Genomic DNA, 18,075 nt, shown 5'->3' on the forward strand with positions numbered 1-18,075 from the left:
TTGATTGTAATTCATAGGCATGTTTCTGACTAACTCTGCCTCCTCCAGATACACGTGACCTTCAACCCAGCAGGCTCCTATGCTGTGGACGGTTTAAAGCCTGATACCTTGTATTACTTCTCGCTGGCAGCCCGCTCTGAGATGGGTTTAGGCGTTTACACGCAGCCCATCGAGGCCCGTACCGCCCAGTCCAGTAAGTCCACCTTTTTTTTCTCTTGCGCTGTCTCTCTCCTGTCTGTCTTATCTCCTCGTTGTCCACTAACCAGTGATTTTGTAGGGTAACAGTCATCCACAACCAGCTGACACAGGTTTAGGTCATTATTTTCAGAGCAGGACAAAGTTGACATTCATAGGGTTTAAAACAGAGAGCGTGGGCAACTTGAATGTCAAGTCAATTTCAGCACAACATAAAATGCTGACAGTGCAGCCATCCCTGCCAACCTCACGCTTCCACCACCTCCCCTCTGTCACCAACACTAACCCTCCTGTCCGTCTATCTGAGGGCAGGCCCTGTGTTCAGTGTCAAAGGTACGTTTAATGTGTCTTGTTCCCACATTTTGTGAGCTGTGCTGTGTTATTTTGCCTCATATCATTATGTGCTTTTACAGTGCCAGCACTCAAAATGTCACTCTCTGCCAGCTGACTGCTGATGTTTTTGCTGCGGTGGCACCATGCTTGTGGCACCTCACCCAAGGGGCGTATGTGCAGTATATTTTCGCCTTGCACACATTCTGCACAGAGCTACACTTTGTTAAAAATAAAAGGAATAATTGTACCTTTTGTACCATATGGTTTCGTAAACTCTGTGATACTGACTTGTGGGGGTAGAAAGAGGTACCTCACAGTGCACTTATTAGTGTTGGTGCACACTGTGTTTTACTTGGACAATGGACACTTAAGTGAGTAGTCTAGAAAAGTGTTTCTAAAATACAGGAAATATATTGGTACATGCTACTGTAAATAGACAACTATTCAAGTGTGCCAAAGAAATTCCAAAATTGAATCAGATAAACAGTAATATTCCACAGTAAAATTTCTGTCAGTAAAATGATCACTGTGTCTGCACCATTAGAATAGGAGAGACTGGAGAGAGGGTATCAATATGTCTTTTTCAAAAATTTTGGCACAGACAAAATCATTGAAGAGCTAACACCTCTGACAACCCCAGAGTTATATAACTGTCAATAGAGATCACAACTGGTGATGAGTCTGTGTCCTTGTGCCTCCTGTCAGCAGTAGACACAAGGGCACAGAATTTGGAGAGCAGAATTTGGATTTCATGCAACAGTGGGATGATGGTGTGCATGAAATAAGCAGCAGCCTCAGGATGGTTCTGAGGCAAACAGACGGTGGGAGAGAGTGACATTTTCTAGTGCTGCATTTCAGTGTTTAGAATAATTTAATTGAAATGCAGAGCAATGAACATGACTGAGCTGTACTCATATTTGTTTGTTATATACAACTCTACTACTCAGATAAGGACTTGACAGTAAAAGCAACAAAAGAGGGAAAGCTTCTTGTATAATATAGAAAATATAAGTAACAATGGTATCAATTCATGATCAGATTTGAAACAAAAGGTCTCAGACACCAAAAATGTGAATGCAGGGTGGAAACCTATAACTCTAAATTGATTAGTAGATCTTTTACAATAAAACAAGAGGAAACACTGGACAGGACCTATAAGCAATTGTATATCAATGCTGTTAGTATTTTTATGTACACTGTTAATGTTAAAGACAGCTGTGAAACAGGTCTTTATTTTAATTATGATTAGTTGAGAAACTCTCTCTTTTGTCTGTGCACATACCTTAAATGTACAGTATATGGTGAAAGGAGAGGCAGATGGAGGTACCTTATCTTCTTCATTGATAATTTTATCTGTATTTAATCCCACTGTTTGTCTTGCTCATTTTTGCCTCCGAGGTGTATGTATTTCCTGTGGTGTTGTCCTCCCCTCATCCAATTTGACTTTGATCTAGCAGATTTTTCATCAGGACCTCAATTTCACAGTCTATTCTGCAAATCATCAGCATTGTTTTGATTTAGTCTGTCACCTTTTTTTAATACATGTGGTGATGTCAGGTCTTTGTAGTTTTCTGTCCACTCTCTTGTGGATCACAGACCACCTGATGAGACACACTTCTCTTTTGTTAAGCCTTAATGTTTTTGAAAAGGTAGAGTTTCATGTTCTGGCATTAGTTTATTGGATTCACATTTGAGCTCACTGTTCATTGCTCTGCTTATTAAAAAAGAAATTTCATGGGCATGCTTTGTAAGAACACCTTGCCTTGAATTTTTTTCTCCTTGGTTTCTCATTTTATTCTCTTTTGAAGAGCCCCTTTTTTGTAGAGTTGAATAAGTTTGTGATTGTGTTAGATGCATGGAATTTATGAATGCTGTTCAGTTTATTTTCAATGTTGTTCTTGTTCTCCATTTTGAAATAGTTTATTAGTTTTCTGTTTTTACCTCTGGACTTGAGAGTTGACATATATTTTGTGCTACAGTTGTAGTAAATGATTTTATATTATTTTTTGCAGTATCTCATGATTCAAAACTGGGGATGTAGCTTGAGATTAACAACATACTGGGACATGGCAGAAGAGTTTGTGATTATAAAACATAACAGGGTGAGGTGGACAGCCTGTCACTGACATTATGCTTAGACATTAAATCAAAATTAACATTGATGACCTGTTGGGCTGGTAGTTTTAAGACCAAAACCATATGGCTGCAACATTACTGGTTTATTCTAGCCATTAAGTGACAGAGCAGTGTGTTGTGGAGTAAATCTGGAACATTTAGGAATTTGTTCCACCTGATAATTCTAATAGTTTTGTTTTCCATGGGAGTAGCTACAAACCAGATGTTAATAGTGGCTGGAATTCTCATAACTGCAGTTGATTATGAAATCATAGCTTTATGTATAACTTTGGTGATAGCCCAGGGTATCTCAGCTGCACCCCTGACCATGTTCTGACAACCACTGTTATGAAGGCCACAGCTTCTGCATCATTGTGCGAACACTAGTTAACACTGTCAAGCACTTGTTCACACACTATGGGCAGTTTATTGTTCCCGTTGCATACTGCGAGAGGCAGCAGAGAGGGCAATTAGGGACAAATTATGTCTTTATAAAAAACATTGCCTTGTAAAATTTTGGCACATTTTATATTTCGTTCACCTCACCCTGTAGTTTCATGGCCTCTCGCATAAATGTAGAGCCAAACACAGCTTTAGCAGTGGCCTGGTAATGTGTTTTTGCAGCCATTCTCTCAGTCCGGAGGCACCATCCTATTTAGTATGGAAGCTTTTTGTATTCAGCATAAAAATGAAATGTCATATACAGACTTGCAACCAAATATTAAGTTTATCGCCTACAGTATGTGTACTAATCACTTGTTCTTCTCACCAGATTGGAGAGTTACTCAAAAACAGACTTTCTTATGAGTTAGGGGACATATCTAAAACATGCAATAGAATGGCTGGAACTTGATGTCATGTACTTCAGTTAGAATCTATATCTAGTTAAGTAAGTCTTTGTCCGGTACATCTATAATATATGTATGTATGTATCCAGTACATTTATAGGGATAATACCTAAACATAGAAAATTAGGATAAAGCAGTTTATTGTCACTGAAAAGACTTAAGCCATTTTTCACAGTTTTTATTTTCCAAGCTTAATGTGTAATGTTTGTCCCTGTTTAGGCTTTCAGTTAAAAAAATGAGCAGGAATATTATACAGTCTCAATCTTCATGTGTAATGTAATTTTGTATTCATACTTGAGGTGGTAAATTCAAAAACATTACACTGACAGTTTGAATATTACATTTTCATTTTTATAATTGACTACTGTACAAAAAGCTTCCACAGTTTTGCCTTATGTTTGCTTGTGTTGTAGTTTGTTTTCTGTTTGCTTGATCCATGCCCCTCCTTCGTGTGGTTTTGCTTCCCCCTCCCTCCCCCTGCAGCCCCATCCGCACCCCCTCAAGAGGTACATCTGGTCAGCCTGAGCTCCACCAGCCTCAAGGTGAGTTGGGTGGCACCGCCCGCTGCTAGCCGCCATGGCGCCATTGTGCGCTACACAGTCAGCTACCAGGCCCTGGCTGGAGAGGACACAGAGCGGCACGAGGTGACGGGCATCGGCGCAGACGCCACCAGCTATGTGCTGGAGGGCCTGGAGAAGTGGACTGAGTATCAGGTGTGGGTGAGGGCACACACTGACGTGGGTCCGGGCCCTGAGAGTGCCCCAGTGAGGATGAGAACCAAAGAGGATGGTAGGTGACACCTCCCCTGAAGCAGTGCGCTCTCAGACTTTACATCTCTCTGGGGCTGCTTGTCACTATTTTACTTCACTCTCTTCAACTTCTACTGCACATTTCTCCTTGTCCTGTTGATCAATCATGAGTTAATGAGACAGTAGTGTTAGGTGTTCTTCTTTCAAGATTGTTCTCTATAGCTTTAACACTTTGCATCAATGGCAGGTAAAGTCTTGTCACCCCTGGATGTCAGCTCTTCACCACTTTGCTCTGCTTTCACTGTTTAAATGCCTTCTTGTTTTCTTTCTTCTGCTCTGAGGAACAGAAGTGGAGCAGAGCCCTCCCTCTCTGTTCTATCGTTCTTCCCTCTTTTTCTCACTTGTTCCTCGTTTTGTTTGCAGTGTGATAGAGAGCGGCTGCTCCTCAGAGAGAGTCGTCTATAATTAATGTGTTTGAAGTTTGCAGCAACACAGCTAATTTCATACCAGAATTAAGGGCATTACAGACATCACTAGACCACATGCTGTCCTGTATAGGGTGTTTTTGGGACAGAGTCATCACAGAAGGTCTGAACTGAGTAGAGATGATTTTGATTCATGGCTAATGCTAGTATCATTTCCTTCTACAGAGCACCCAAGTCTATAAAAAACCCAGGAGTCATTATTTTGATAGTTTTTGGCTCCTCATCACAAAACACAGTGAACTGAGGAAAAACACTAGCTCAGCATATTTTTACACTTTCCTCCCTGTCTGACTGTCTGTTTCACTCCGGCATTCTGCCTTCCCTCCCTCTCTCCCCCCTTTTTGTTCTGGTTTCCAGTGCCAGGAGCACCCCCCAGGAAGTTGGAGGTTGAGGCCATAAACTCCACAGCCATCCGGGTCACCTGGAAGCCGCCCCTGCAGGGGAAGCAGCACGGCCAAATCCGGGGATACCAAGTCATCTTCTCCCGGCTTGAAAACGGCGAACCTCGAGGCCAGCCTAACATTATGGACGTTGTTTTGCCAGAGGCACAGGTACTGGATGATGTCTTACTTGTGTCCAGTCTTTCTCTGTCTCACTTTCACTGTCTTGTGATCAGTTCCCATTTTCATTCTCCACCGCTCCCATATTCCCTTCCATTCTCTGTGTTCACACTTCATTTCCCCCATACTGAGTGACACACATGGATTTTTCTTTCTGTCGACTGCAGAACCCCCCACCCCTCCTCTTTTTTCATCTTTCTCCACATGTGACATTGGACTCTAAATTGGTACCCTGCTCCCACAGCTTTGGATTAGCTGTCGTAACAAGATCCATTCTAATTCTACAGTAATAGCTATTAAATATTTTATATGTGTTACATCAGGATGGGGCTTAGTGGAATCAATGCACCTCTCTTTGCGGTTTTAGCAGTAATACATATGCACTGCCTTGTTACCATGTTTATAAATTAGAGTTATTTTCTTGACGCCGCCCTCTACACATTAATGCAGGCTGCTCTGAATCGCCCAAAGCTGTGCGACACTGTGAGATGGATGAGAGATTGTAATCCTTAGGAGGGATTCAGAGATTCATGAATATCTTAAAACCAAAAACACTACTCTCACTTTTTCCCGCTCTTTCGGGTAAGGAGAGACCAGCTTAAGAGCCCCCTTCTGATTGTTTGCCAGGAGTAACATTTGCGCGAACAGGCATTCACTCGCACCCTTGATGGCCTCCAACAAAAACATCTCATTTGAACAAGTAAGCGTTCCCTGGCCGCAGGAACACCACAAAAAAATCTGAGCAGTGTTTGCTGATAAATGCTTAGCAGCAGCATTTAGGCAGGCCAGCAGGTTGCTGGTTCAGTTCCCAGGCAGGGCACACCGCTGTGTCCTTGAGTGGAGCTATTAACCCTCATTTGCTTTGGCAAACAACCCCCCGTCTAAAGTCTTACCATTACAGAAGAGCAAGCACTGTCAAAGTCACCTTGATATGATGTGTCAAATGTGGTACATCTCAAGTGATGTTAAGTAGGAGCTTGTGGATCCCAGTTGTATAACAGGGCATTCAGTGATAAATACATAATGAATAATTTTTTGTGGTTGTCAAGCCACCCAAGTGGCCCATCTCACATGGGACTCCATGGCAATTTTTAAGCATAAAATTAACATTAAGTTAATTTTGGCTTGACAGCCCTGAATAAGTGTATAACAGAGACTCTGGCTGATACATTGTAACTTGGCTGTGTCTCTGCACCTGGCCAAAGAGTCTGCCTTCAACTCTTAAATGCAGTCCAACACCTTTGTTTTACAGCAGTAGTTTCTGGCAGCTGTTGCTGACAGTTCATTGTTATCTGACTGTGTACTAGAGTGCTTGACAGCCAGGGCAGCATCGTTTGGTCTGGAAGAGAAGAAAAACATGGTGGCTGCTTGTCTTCCTGGAAGTGTTTTCTTCATGTTAACATGTTCAGCGTGACTTTGTTTTGCATTATGAAAACTGAACTGAACATGACCCCACTTGTTGTGCAAACAATACTCCCCGCCATATCTCATTTGTGCCAGGTTCACACAATAAACACAAAGACACACTGCAATTTGGCGCTCAGGATAGCTCTCATGTTTCAGTTTGGTGTCCAGGACACCTCTCAAACTCGCCGTCCCCTCCCTGGCAGAAACCTGAATGTCTCCCCCCTCCTGTGTTTTTCATTTTCTCCTTCCTTCCAACTCCCTTCCCTTTCTCTCATGGTCTCCTTTTGCACTCTTCCTGCCTGAGTAGCCAGTTGAGTAATTACCAGAGGCTTGCGTGCAAGTTTGGTAACCTTGATAGAGTCATCTCAACAAATTGTTTTCTGTGAGACAGCACTGAGAAGCCAACCTGCATGGACCTGCCCAGGCGTCATTACAGACCACACAGTCAGCCGACGCTCCCTCATCAACGGTCCAACTGGTTTTAGGACAATTCCTACTTTGCTAACACGTTTTCCCATTCACGTACCCCAACAACAAGTGGAAAAAACAACACAGATAACATGAACAAACATGCTCACTGTGGAGATGAACCTTGTAGTAGGCGTTCCAGCTGGCTGAGAAGAGTTCATGACTCATCCTAGATTCATGCAAATCCCTCAAACGCACACCTGTAATTGATGATGAATAACAGGAAAAAGGAAAAAAAACAATTTTCTTCCATCTTGGCACATCCCATAGTGCTTCTCTCAAGAATTTGCCTAATGTGTTGTGAAATCAGCTCCATATCCACCCTTTCACCTGCATTGGATGCACAATAAGCCTGCCAGGAGGAAAAGAAACATCCAGATTTTTCAGCACTCACAACATACCACAGCCTCACCTTAGGCTTCGATCACAAATCTAAGATGACTGATTGGATTGCAGATTCTGTCAAAGTTGATATCACCTCTCCCCTTCTCTTTGTCTCTGTTTCTGGCTCCTTCTCTCCTCTTCACCCTATCTCAGGGTTAGCTGAAACGCCGGGAGGAGAGCTAGGAGAGCTTGCCTGTGCGTGGGCGGTTTAAGCGCCTCTTTTCTTTTCAAGCAGAAGCCCACACAGCGCCCTCATTTCCCTGCTAAATTTAAACCAGAGGCCATGTTAACAGTGTGATGTTATCGACCCCTTTCCAGCCATATTTCTGTTGGGAAAGTGGCCTGAACCTGAGTGGGCAACTCCATACCACATAGCCCGCTCCATCACTGTGTTTTTGCAGCAACCTCTAGGCTCATGTTTTTTCATTTAAGCATCTATACAGTCTGGTAGAAAATGGCACGATTGAGTTTGAAGTCATTAGACACTGTCTGTACTTCTGTACATTTTCTGCACACGTTTGCTTTCCTGCACAAGTTTGCCTTTATTCAGCACTACTTTTGCAGGTTCATTTTGTTTGACCACTCATGCGTTTTTGTGGTTTGTGTGTGCGTTTGTGTGTGTCTGTGTCTGTGTGTGCGAGAGCAAGCGAGGCAATGCTTCACTGCCTCTGCGGCCTTCACTGCCTCAGATTGGAGTTGAATGGGAATCCAAAAAAAAGAGAAAAGAAGCACCTCAGCCCGCTTCACTCCATCAATCATGACAGCTCCTTCTCTTCCACATCACTCGTTCCCCCTTCGTTCTCATTTTTATAGCCACACATCTCAGTCCATGTCATCACATTTGCATTCACCCGCCTGCAAATTATACCGCTCCGTTTCCACAAACGACGCTTATCAGCAATGATGTGTTTTCAGCTTGCGTTGGCATTCGAAATATAAATGGGGGATAATTTATAATTCTCCCATGGATTTAAGCAGAAAGCAAAAGAAGTTGCGATAGAGGGGGATTAAGCCCAAGATGAGATAGGAACTCTTGCGAACCTTAATGTGCTCGCTGCTCTGTTGACATACTGAGTGGAGTCGACGGTAAACAAATTAAGCAATTAGGCACGTCGCAAACAGTTATTCATGGAGTTAAGTAGCAGATGTTCTTAAATGGTACTCTTTAGTTCCCCCCTATGTCAGGGGAGCATAAGGCAGCAATTTTTGATGCACCATGTGTTTCAGCCATTCGCAACTGGGATCATACAGAGGCCTAGCTCATGCTTCAGTTAGCCTGTTGGTGATAAAGACCCATCCGCTGGGAGCAGGGCGGAGAAGTTGGGTCTTTTGTCTTTTCATATGCCAACAGTCACTGGCGGATGATGAACACTGTCTCCCTACTGCACAATGGATCAACAGTGTGTGAGGCTCATTCCCTATGTTTGTAAAAGTCTGGAGAAGAAGGCAAGAAGGGAAAGACGAATGGGCAGGAAAGCAGGGATCCCTGGCTCATTGTCTTAAAGGGCATGTGTCTTTATAAATTTCATGTTCTTCAGGTTCTGGTTCACCCAAATTTGCGATCCTTTGTTGCAACCCTACATGCCATCAGGCATACAGGCCATACAATTAAGTCACCCAAATTACAAAATGGTATATTTTCTCGCTTACCCATAGTGGTTTCTAGCCATGTATATACTGTAGTTTTATCACTCACTAATCTTCTCCATCTCTTCTTCCTAATGGTACTTGGTCCACCAATAGCTGTTATAATAGTTCTGCACCCTAATGCCCTAAAAATGTTTTCCAGCCCTCTTCAAACCGTCCATCCCTTCTCTGCTCTCCTCTTTGTCCCTCATCAGTGTCACCAGTGTCATCTCTCCTGCCCCTTGTCAGCCAGGCCACCCATCAGTGAACTCCTCTGCAGTAGCTGAGCTGTGGAACGAGTTGCTGGTAAACGCCAGCAGTTGCGTTCTGCATCGATGGGGTTTGATGTCACAGGGCTAGCATAGCGGCACTGGTAATAGGATTTCACGCTCGGCACCAACGGAGCCCCGCGGCACAAAATGGGCTTTCACTTCCCCCGGGAATCACTTGGCCAAGCACAGCGAGCAGGGAGAACATTTTGAAAACATATTGAAATATAATGAATAAAAGGCCCCCCCCTCCACTTCTGTAAGGAAAGAGGAGATTCTGCATTTGGTTTATGTGCACAGTGAGATAGTTATCCTACAGAATAGAGGTGTTCCAGGATTAAGGAAGAGAGAGGTTTTTATTAGATTTATAGGCTAATGAGAAACAAGGCAGTGCATCATAAACAGTAATGAATTTCACAACTATTGCTCAACTTGGCTACACAGTTTGTTTTATGCCACTCAACTTTCCTTTTTTTTACTCCTTCTCATTACATTCTCTCCCCTCTGTGTTTTTTTTCCTGCATGACTCTGTTGACACCTACATTCATCTGTCTTTGAGCGAAAAAAAGACATGCGCTTTTTTTCCCGTGCCTGTTGTGTTGTCTCTGACTCATTTCTCTCCCCGCCCTGTGTCCTGTGTCTTCTCTCCCATCAGTGGAATATTGAGGAGTCCACCGAGCATGTGAGTAACCCTCATGTGTGCTGCTGGGTTGTCTTGCAGGGCAGGCCTTCTCCCCTCTGCAATTTAGGGGTGCAGTGTGTGCTTGTGTGTTTGGATTATGAGTTGTGTGTCTGTGTGTGTGTTTGTGTGTGTGCATTTATTTCTGCATAAGCCATGCCTGTAATCCACTCGGTGTGAATCCTCATGACAGATCATAACCCCATCATAACCGCAGCAAGAGATGTGTGTCTTAATGATTCCTGATTTTTATATTTATGTGTGTGTGTGATGTTCTCTAAGAGCTACTATAACCACAGAGCATGAGGATTTTTTCCACTGATGATTGCACACAGGTCTAATATTTCAACATTTTACCGAGACAGCCTCGTAGTAACAGCTGGGCATTCGCTCGGATCTGAGGCACTTACTGCAGCGAGCATGCAGTGCTTTCCCCCATCACTGAGCGTACAGTGCAGTCAAAGGCTGTGTGTCACCATCCCAGTGTGGTGCTGACATTAATCAGGCTCGCCTAACCTGCTGTCTCCCCTACTGTTCCAGATGACATGTCTATCTGAGGGGAGGAGCTGTGTGTTTTATCAGCTCCACACATCTCTAAGATTGCCACCAGCCTTTCATGTTCTTTTCATTTGCCTGGATGGCAGCTTACTGTTCCATGGCTGTCACATAACCCTTTGTTATGGCTTATTACCTCCTAGATGTCATATTGCACTAGTATAAATGTAGAGTCACTTACTGTTCCTAGTCAGAAATTCAATAGAAACCTGCCAGAATAACAACATTCAGCAGCATTCAAACAAGGGCAAAGAAATTGTTTTAAAAAGGTTCATAGTATTTAAGCAATTTTGGGCACTTGTTTCCTTTCTTACAGAAAACTGGTTAATCAAACCAGTGACCACTCCTAAAAGTTGACAGATGCTGAGTGGGTTTTTTGTTTGTTTGTTTGTTTTTTGTTTTGTTTATCTCTTTACATGTCAACACTGGATGTTTTTTTCTCTCTTTATAAATGAGCCAGCGAGATGTCTGCAGATTATTTTATTTATTCAATAACACTCAGTTTAAAAAGAAATCTGGTTGCGCTGCACACACGGCCAGATTCCTCTAGCTACACCCACGTGGCATGAGTCAGGCTCGCTCTTCTCCCTCTTGTCTTAATGTGTTGATTAACACCTGACAGACACAGAGCTAGACGCTGTCAGAGGAAGACATCTGTTCACACATCTTTATTATTTCTTTAGCAGCCATGTTTGGGCGATAGCCACCTGTGTGCCAGGTAACTAAAATAGTGTGACTAGCCACAGTCTTGTTGACCTACGGCTTGTTCACGGAATTCAGAATTTTGGAGCAGTCTCCAATATTTCAGATAATTATGATATTTTTAATGTAAACAACACATAGAGAACATCAAATTTTGTGCTTAAGCAAAAAATTATCTGAAGCGAGTATATTTGTTTAAACAATCCTGCCCATTTTTCCCCAGGCATTTTCTACCCTAGTGAGGATAGTGGCGTAGGGAGGCTTGTAGAGAAGAATCCATTTCTATAACTAGTCGGCTTGATAATCTCTGTAATGCCCTTTGGTGCTGCTCTAAGCATTTGCTCTGAAGGAAACTTTGAAGCCTTGCTTTTTCTATTTTCTGCTGAGTTTCAAAAGTGTTACTAGACCCAATTCGACCTTGCCAGAATAGGGAGAAAAAAGATCTCTGCGGCTGCCACTGCTGAGACTGTTAAAGCCATTTTGTATGATTAAAGTAATGAGACTTCCTCCATAAAGTTAAAATGGTTTTATGATACAGTAATTTAGCATTTTCCTCCCCGTCTCTCTTAAAGGCTAGTATGGGAGCACCAAATGTCCCTTAAAGAGAGGGGCAGTAAAAAGCATTGTCAAACAGTCCTGGCTTATATAGACAGTTAAATGTTCTTCTATGGTTAGGAAATTAAAACTTCATTAGTTAGAGAAACAGCATTAGGGCAAAGCCGTATAACATTCTTAGGGTATGAGAAATTTGCAGGGAGTTCCGACAGGAAGGCTTGTAGGCATCGGCACGTTCGTCCTCTTTGTGGCCCCAGTCAGAGACAGACCGCTCCAGTATGTGTGCTCAAGCCGCAGGCATTCATTTGTTCTTTGCATCGAATGTGTGCTCATGTCTGCGTGTATCATTGTGTGTGTGCACATGTGTACATTTATGGTGTGTCTATATGTGCATGCATACTTAAGTGTGTGTTCATATAAGGTATATATACAGCGGTGAGTATGTGTGTGTATGTCTGTTTACATATGTGCTTTGTTCAAGCTCTGAGAGTGTTTAATTCCAGCGTGTGTGGGTGTGTTTTATTCACACTGATGCAGTCTGGTGAAGTGAGTGCCAGCACTGCAGCAGGTTACCAATAACAGTTTGTTACCTCAGTTGTTTGCTGTTTTTCTGTCCGTTCCTGACTGTTCAGATACTGATTTGTTCAACCCACCTTAGTGTGTCTGTGTTTTTGTGTAAAGACTGTTTGAACATTCATCTTACATGGGAATCCAGAGGACGATAAATACCAAGACTGTAACTTAATTATTTAAAAAATGAGATAGATATATATATAAATATTTTGGATGTTTCATTTCAAAGAGTTTTAACAACATGTCCCACAGTCAGAAATGTACTGTTTTGTGGGCTTTTCCTCTTACTGCAGTGTAGTGATGATCCTAAAATCCTCTGGGTATAATCTCATGCTTATCCATGCAGCAGACATGAACACTGACACACTGGTGATGTTCTGGTTCATTTGGTTGGTTGGTTGGTTGGTTAATGGGTTCAGTGTGTGCCTTACAATCGGGCGCAGGAGTTTTTCTTGACTAAGAAAAGTTCCTGATCCTGTATGTGTGCCTTCAAAACTTTTATCTGTTAAATGCTTAAAATGTTTTATTTCCTGTTGTAGGCAAATTGATCAGGAAACTACAAGTTGAATGGAAGAGGGGTTTTAATCTTATGGTTTCTTTTGGTGTTGTGTGTTTTTTTCAGGGGCTAGGAGCTTGTGTGAGAGGGTTTTTTTTTTTGGGGGGGGGGGGGGGGGGCACTGAGGCGGTCTCACTCTGATCACTGATTCCTTTTGACCCCTGACCTCGTGATTTTCCCATCTTACAGGAGGCCATCATCAGTGGACTGCAGTCTGAAACCACATACTCTGTCACTGTAGCAGCATACACCACCAAGGGAGATGGAGCTCGCAGCAAAGTTAAAGTCATCACCACGACTGGAGCAGGTCAGAGTCATAGGAAACATAGGATATATGGTATCTGTTTACAGTGAATACTATGGTATTATCTTTAAGGCTTAAAACTGATAACCTCTGTCTTCCTTATTCAAAAGAGTATTATGATTAGAAGACTGTCTGCGTGACTGGAATGTCATGTTCATTTCAGTGGGTTGCTACTTGTGTGTTAGCTTCAGTGCCTTCAGTGTGCAAGGCATGTGTTCCATTTAAGCTTCCTGGTGGTGGATAGTCATAAAAGGCAGTAGATCCTGTATATTACAACACATCTTCTTCTTCTTTCTGCTGTAATCGTTTTTTCAGTGCCAGGCAAGCCCACTATGATGATCAGCACCACCATGGAGAACACAGCACTGATCCAATGGCAGCCGCCAAAGGAGATGGTGGGTGAGTTGATGGGCTACCAGCTGCAGTACAAGCGCACAGATGAGGAAACCTATACCTCACGCGAGCTGAGGAAGACTGACGACCACTACACTGTCACTGGACTGCACAAAGGCGCCACCTATGTCTTCCGCCTAAGTGCTCGTAATCGCGCAGGCATTGGCGAGGCCTACGTAAAGGAGATCAGTACCCCAGAGGACGTGCCCTTAGGCTACCCGTTCAACCTGCAAGTAACAGGACTGACCCAGTCCAGCACCCAGCTGACCTGGGATCCTCCGCTGCTGGCAGAAAGGAATGGCAAAATCATATACTACATGGTGGTGTACAGAGACATCAACAGTCAGCAGAACAGCACCAACCGCACAGCCGACACGCACATGACTATCCAGGGCCTTAATCCTGACACTACCTACGACATTCGGGTGCAGGCATTTACCAGCAAGGGCGGGGGACCGCTCAGCCCCAGCATTCAGAGCAGGACCATGTCAAATGGTAAGACAATTGCTGAAACACATGGCTGACATTTATATATAGTATAAACATACCAGAGGTATTTGATTTGAAAACATAAAGTCAGGGTCACATTTTACGCTCATACAACCTTGCTCACCGCATACGTGAGCATACACATGACCACGGTATCCCCTTATCACAACATCACCCACTGTGTGATTATGTTTTGAACACTCTCTAACTGGCTCTTTTTCTGTCTTTATCAGTGCCATGTCTTTTTCATCTACCACTCAGTACTGTACAGCACTGTGTTTATTGATTTACAGAGTACTAATCTCATTACACGCTACAGTCACATTACCATGTCTCCCTCCCATTTCACACAAATCTAAAGCGTACCCAGCACGTACCTCCTCATGCATTTTATAATCTTGTAAATGTAAGATTTCTTATTTATAAGCAGTTGTGCGTGATGCCTATTTTAAGACACATGTTGCCACTCCCACTGCCATATACATTTCTTGGTAATCACAGTGATCTCAGCCTGTTGCATATGTGTTGTTGAGAATGCGGTGTAATAAATGGAACACGCTTATGGATATGAAGGCTATTTTTATGTGCTCTGTAACTGAGCGTGAATGACATTATTGATGTTCTTTGAACCCCCCCCAGTGGCTTGTCAAGTTTGGTCATAAGGTACCACAGAATATGTTCACATTGTTTACTGAGGGGGTTACTTGCTGTACAGTAGTGTGAAATTGAATTACACACAGAGATTATATTTTGTGGTGTACAAGATGTCTTACATGAGATATTCATCAGGATTTTCCCACCGTAGATTTTCCCACCCTAAACTTTGGAGTCAAAGCTGTCATGAAAACATCTGTCCTCCTCACCTGGGATTTGCCACCAAACTACAAATCCCAAGTGCCTTTTAAGGTGAGTGTCGGCCAGGTAGGAAGTCCCCATCCTCCTACAGGTACAAAAAAAATCACAACAAACAAAATTTGTATGCACATAAATCATTTTTCAGTGGTTTTATAAACTATTATACTTAATAATACCAGTAATTATTATACTTATTGATACTGATGGCAACAAGGCATTGTAAAATGTCAGTTTGGAAAATTATTACTGTCAGTGTTGCTTCAGCAAATGTATAACATTCTATAAATCTTTGTATTAATTTTTTGTACAGAATGGAACATAATTGTATTGCAGCACTACTCTATTAGCTGTTAACACTTTCAACAGGGTGTGATGCAGTTACTTTCCTTATTTGCACTGAAAAATATGAAAACCAGATTCATGCTCACTTATGAGGTGTAATAATCTGTCAAAATGATATTATAGCAATTCCCACCCCATGGTAATGGAGCAAAGACAATTTGAAGTGTAAAAAAAACTATTGGATATGCACCACTGAAGCACATGAGATGAGGTGTCAAATTAGATGGACACCTCCCACGGGATTGTACTGCTTTTGTCCTGTGTGTATGTGTGCTTCTTTTGAGTGAGAGGAGGAAATATTGTATTTGTCCGAATGACATGCTTTACATGCAATGTGTGTATGCTACCCTAAACCATAACTCCAAGTTTTCCCTTCTGTGCTCACAGATTTTGTACAACCAGCAAAGCGTGGAAGTGCAGGGAAACCTGAAGAGGAAGCTGATCACGCAGCTGCAGCCAGACACAGACTACTCCTTTGTGCTGACAAGCAGGGGCAACATTGCTGGAGGTCTGCAGCAGCAGGTGTCCATCCGCACTGCCCCTGACCTTATCACAACTAAGCCCATCACCCATCAGGCTCAGGGTGGCAAGATGACCATCAACCTGCCCAAGGTCCAGACCACCACACTAGTCAGGTCAGTCCTGAGACACACAGGCTAGCTCTGATTCTGGGCAGAGATCCACCAACCGACTGTTCGTTTGTAGACTAAGGCATAATGTAGCTTTATTTATATTTGATTCTTGGCTGCTGTAATGATCAAGGTTTCCTGCCGAGATCAGTGAGTACAAAGCGCTGAAAGTGTTATCTCTCAAAATGCACATTGTGGCACTAAGAATACAGGGACATTAACATTATTAGGTAACACTCCTTTACATGCATTTATGCAAATGTGCTGAACAACAATCAGCCAGCAGTTAATCATGAATGAATCATTTTATCAGGCAGTTAATAAAGAGTACAGTTACGATGAATACAATGAAATTTGTGCATTTTTGGCCTCATTTGTGTCCCTGGATCCCTAAACAACCACTTGTCAAAAAACATTATCACTGGAGAGCTAATTCACCTACAACTCTGAAAGCTGAACAACCTTTCTAACAGCAACAGAAGCACAAGTGGCAAGTGGCACACTTGTACCCGATCAATACTAAACCTATTTTGAAACTTAAAGCTGCAACTTTTAGTCTCAGCCAACTTTATGACACAGCCGCTGATGATAATCGAGACTTTTAACATCAGGTGGAGCTGTATTATCTTTTGACTCAAATTGTTAAGAACAGAATTGTGCCTGACCCTGACGAGCACAGCCTTTCCTCCAGGTCCACACACAAACACACAGACACATATATATATATATATATATATATATACACACACACACACACAGACAAATCTGAGTAGTGGGAGTACACAGGGTTGATTGGTAAAAAGATTACAGGGCTGTCAGGGCTGGCCAAGCTCCAGCTCAGATTGACAGCCAAAGAGCACGGGTGATTGGGGATGGGAAAGTGGATGTGTGTGTGTGTGTGCGTGTGTGTGTGTGGGAGGGGGGAGGGGAGGGGGAAGGGGGCTGAGGAGTCTTGTTATACATGTCTTCTCCCACTCCCAGACTTGACTGACTGTTGAATCACAGAGTGGAGGCCTGGAGAGAAGGGGAGAGAAGCAGCTGCTTTCACTGTCAGCAGCAGCTGATTTTACAAGTGGCTGAATGCCGCAGTGGGGGAAAAACTTGGAGCTGAGAGAAGATAGACTGGGGGAGAACACGAGAGAGACAGCGAGAGACAGCCAGCACATAAATAAACACAGACACAGATGTTTGTACATTGCGTACACACAAGCATGCTCCTCCATTCATTACCTAACTCCTTAGTTTGACCCTAAACTCCTAAATGTCTTTCTAATGTCTTTCTTTTCCTTCTATTTTTGGTCTTTATAATGATAGCAGTAAAACACACACACGAGTAGTCACATAGCTGGTCCTATTAACCTAAGGAATCCTATGGGGATCTCTATTAACTGAAGGCTCCTCTCACTGGGATAGTGTTTGTTCCAGTCTGCATGGCAGATGTTCTTAGTGATTAGCCATTAATTGGAGAATGCAGTGCCAGTCTGCTGGTGTTCGACCTTGGTTGGACCCGCTTGTGTAGCACTTAAGTTTTAAATTCTGCCAAGCAAGCCTCACAGTGAAAGTATGTCCTTCTGAATATTTTGACTGTGTTATTAATGTGCTTGGCCCACTTTGATCTCAGCGTGTATGTGCTTCAGTCAGTCTGTCTTAACACAGGCTTTATTTTTCTTGGCAGGTGGTACTACATTGTGGTGGTGCCGGTATCCCAGTCACCACGGCAGTGGAAGCATCCAGACGAGATGGACCTGGATGAGGTGAGTGCCAGCCGGTGGCTGATTGGCTAATGTGCCAGGTCAGGGGTTACAGATAGCATCTCCCGGTCCAACTGGGTAGGAAGTCACTGGTTGCAGCTAATTAGTTCTACCCTCCTGGGCTCAGGGAGGGGAGGTGGCAGGGCAGAGAGATTTTAAACAATGACTCACTCGGGCTATGGGGAGTGTCCTGATTGGATGCCAGATCCGCAGACAGTACCCATCTGCTGAATCCAACAGTTGGATTGCGCAG

The 18,075-nt window shown here is 43.1% G+C and overlaps 1 protein-coding gene across 14 annotated transcripts in view; it reads left to right on the plus strand.

Moving 5' to 3' along the window:
* The window catches only part of LOC108884197 (receptor-type tyrosine-protein phosphatase F), a 159,076-nt gene that overhangs the window by 101,982 nt on the left and 39,019 nt on the right, over window positions 1–18,075 (plus strand). For 6 of the 14 annotated variants that reach the window (XM_051069903.1, XM_018677922.2, XM_051069902.1 and 3 more), the window contains 9 exons: window positions 49–193; window positions 3,975–4,280; window positions 5,083–5,276; window positions 10,095–10,121; window positions 13,249–13,366; window positions 13,679–14,251; window positions 15,051–15,151; window positions 15,830–16,077; window positions 17,747–17,825. In XM_051069903.1, the coding sequence (XP_050925860.1) occupies window positions 49–193; window positions 3,975–4,280; window positions 5,083–5,276; window positions 10,095–10,121; window positions 13,249–13,366; window positions 13,679–14,251; window positions 15,051–15,151; window positions 15,830–16,077; window positions 17,747–17,825 (1,791 nt within the window). The remainder of the gene's footprint in view (window positions 1–48; window positions 194–3,974; window positions 4,281–5,082; window positions 5,277–10,094; window positions 10,122–13,248; window positions 13,367–13,678; window positions 14,252–15,050; window positions 15,152–15,829; window positions 16,078–17,746; window positions 17,826–18,075) is intronic. The other 8 variants (XM_051069905.1, XM_051069907.1, XM_051069908.1 and 5 more) reach the window with 3 other exon arrangements.

The sequence above is a fragment of the Lates calcarifer genome, linkage group LG4 (assembly GCF_001640805.2).
Source record: "Lates calcarifer isolate ASB-BC8 linkage group LG4, TLL_Latcal_v3, whole genome shotgun sequence".
Lineage (NCBI taxonomy): Eukaryota > Metazoa > Chordata > Actinopteri > Centropomidae > Lates > Lates calcarifer.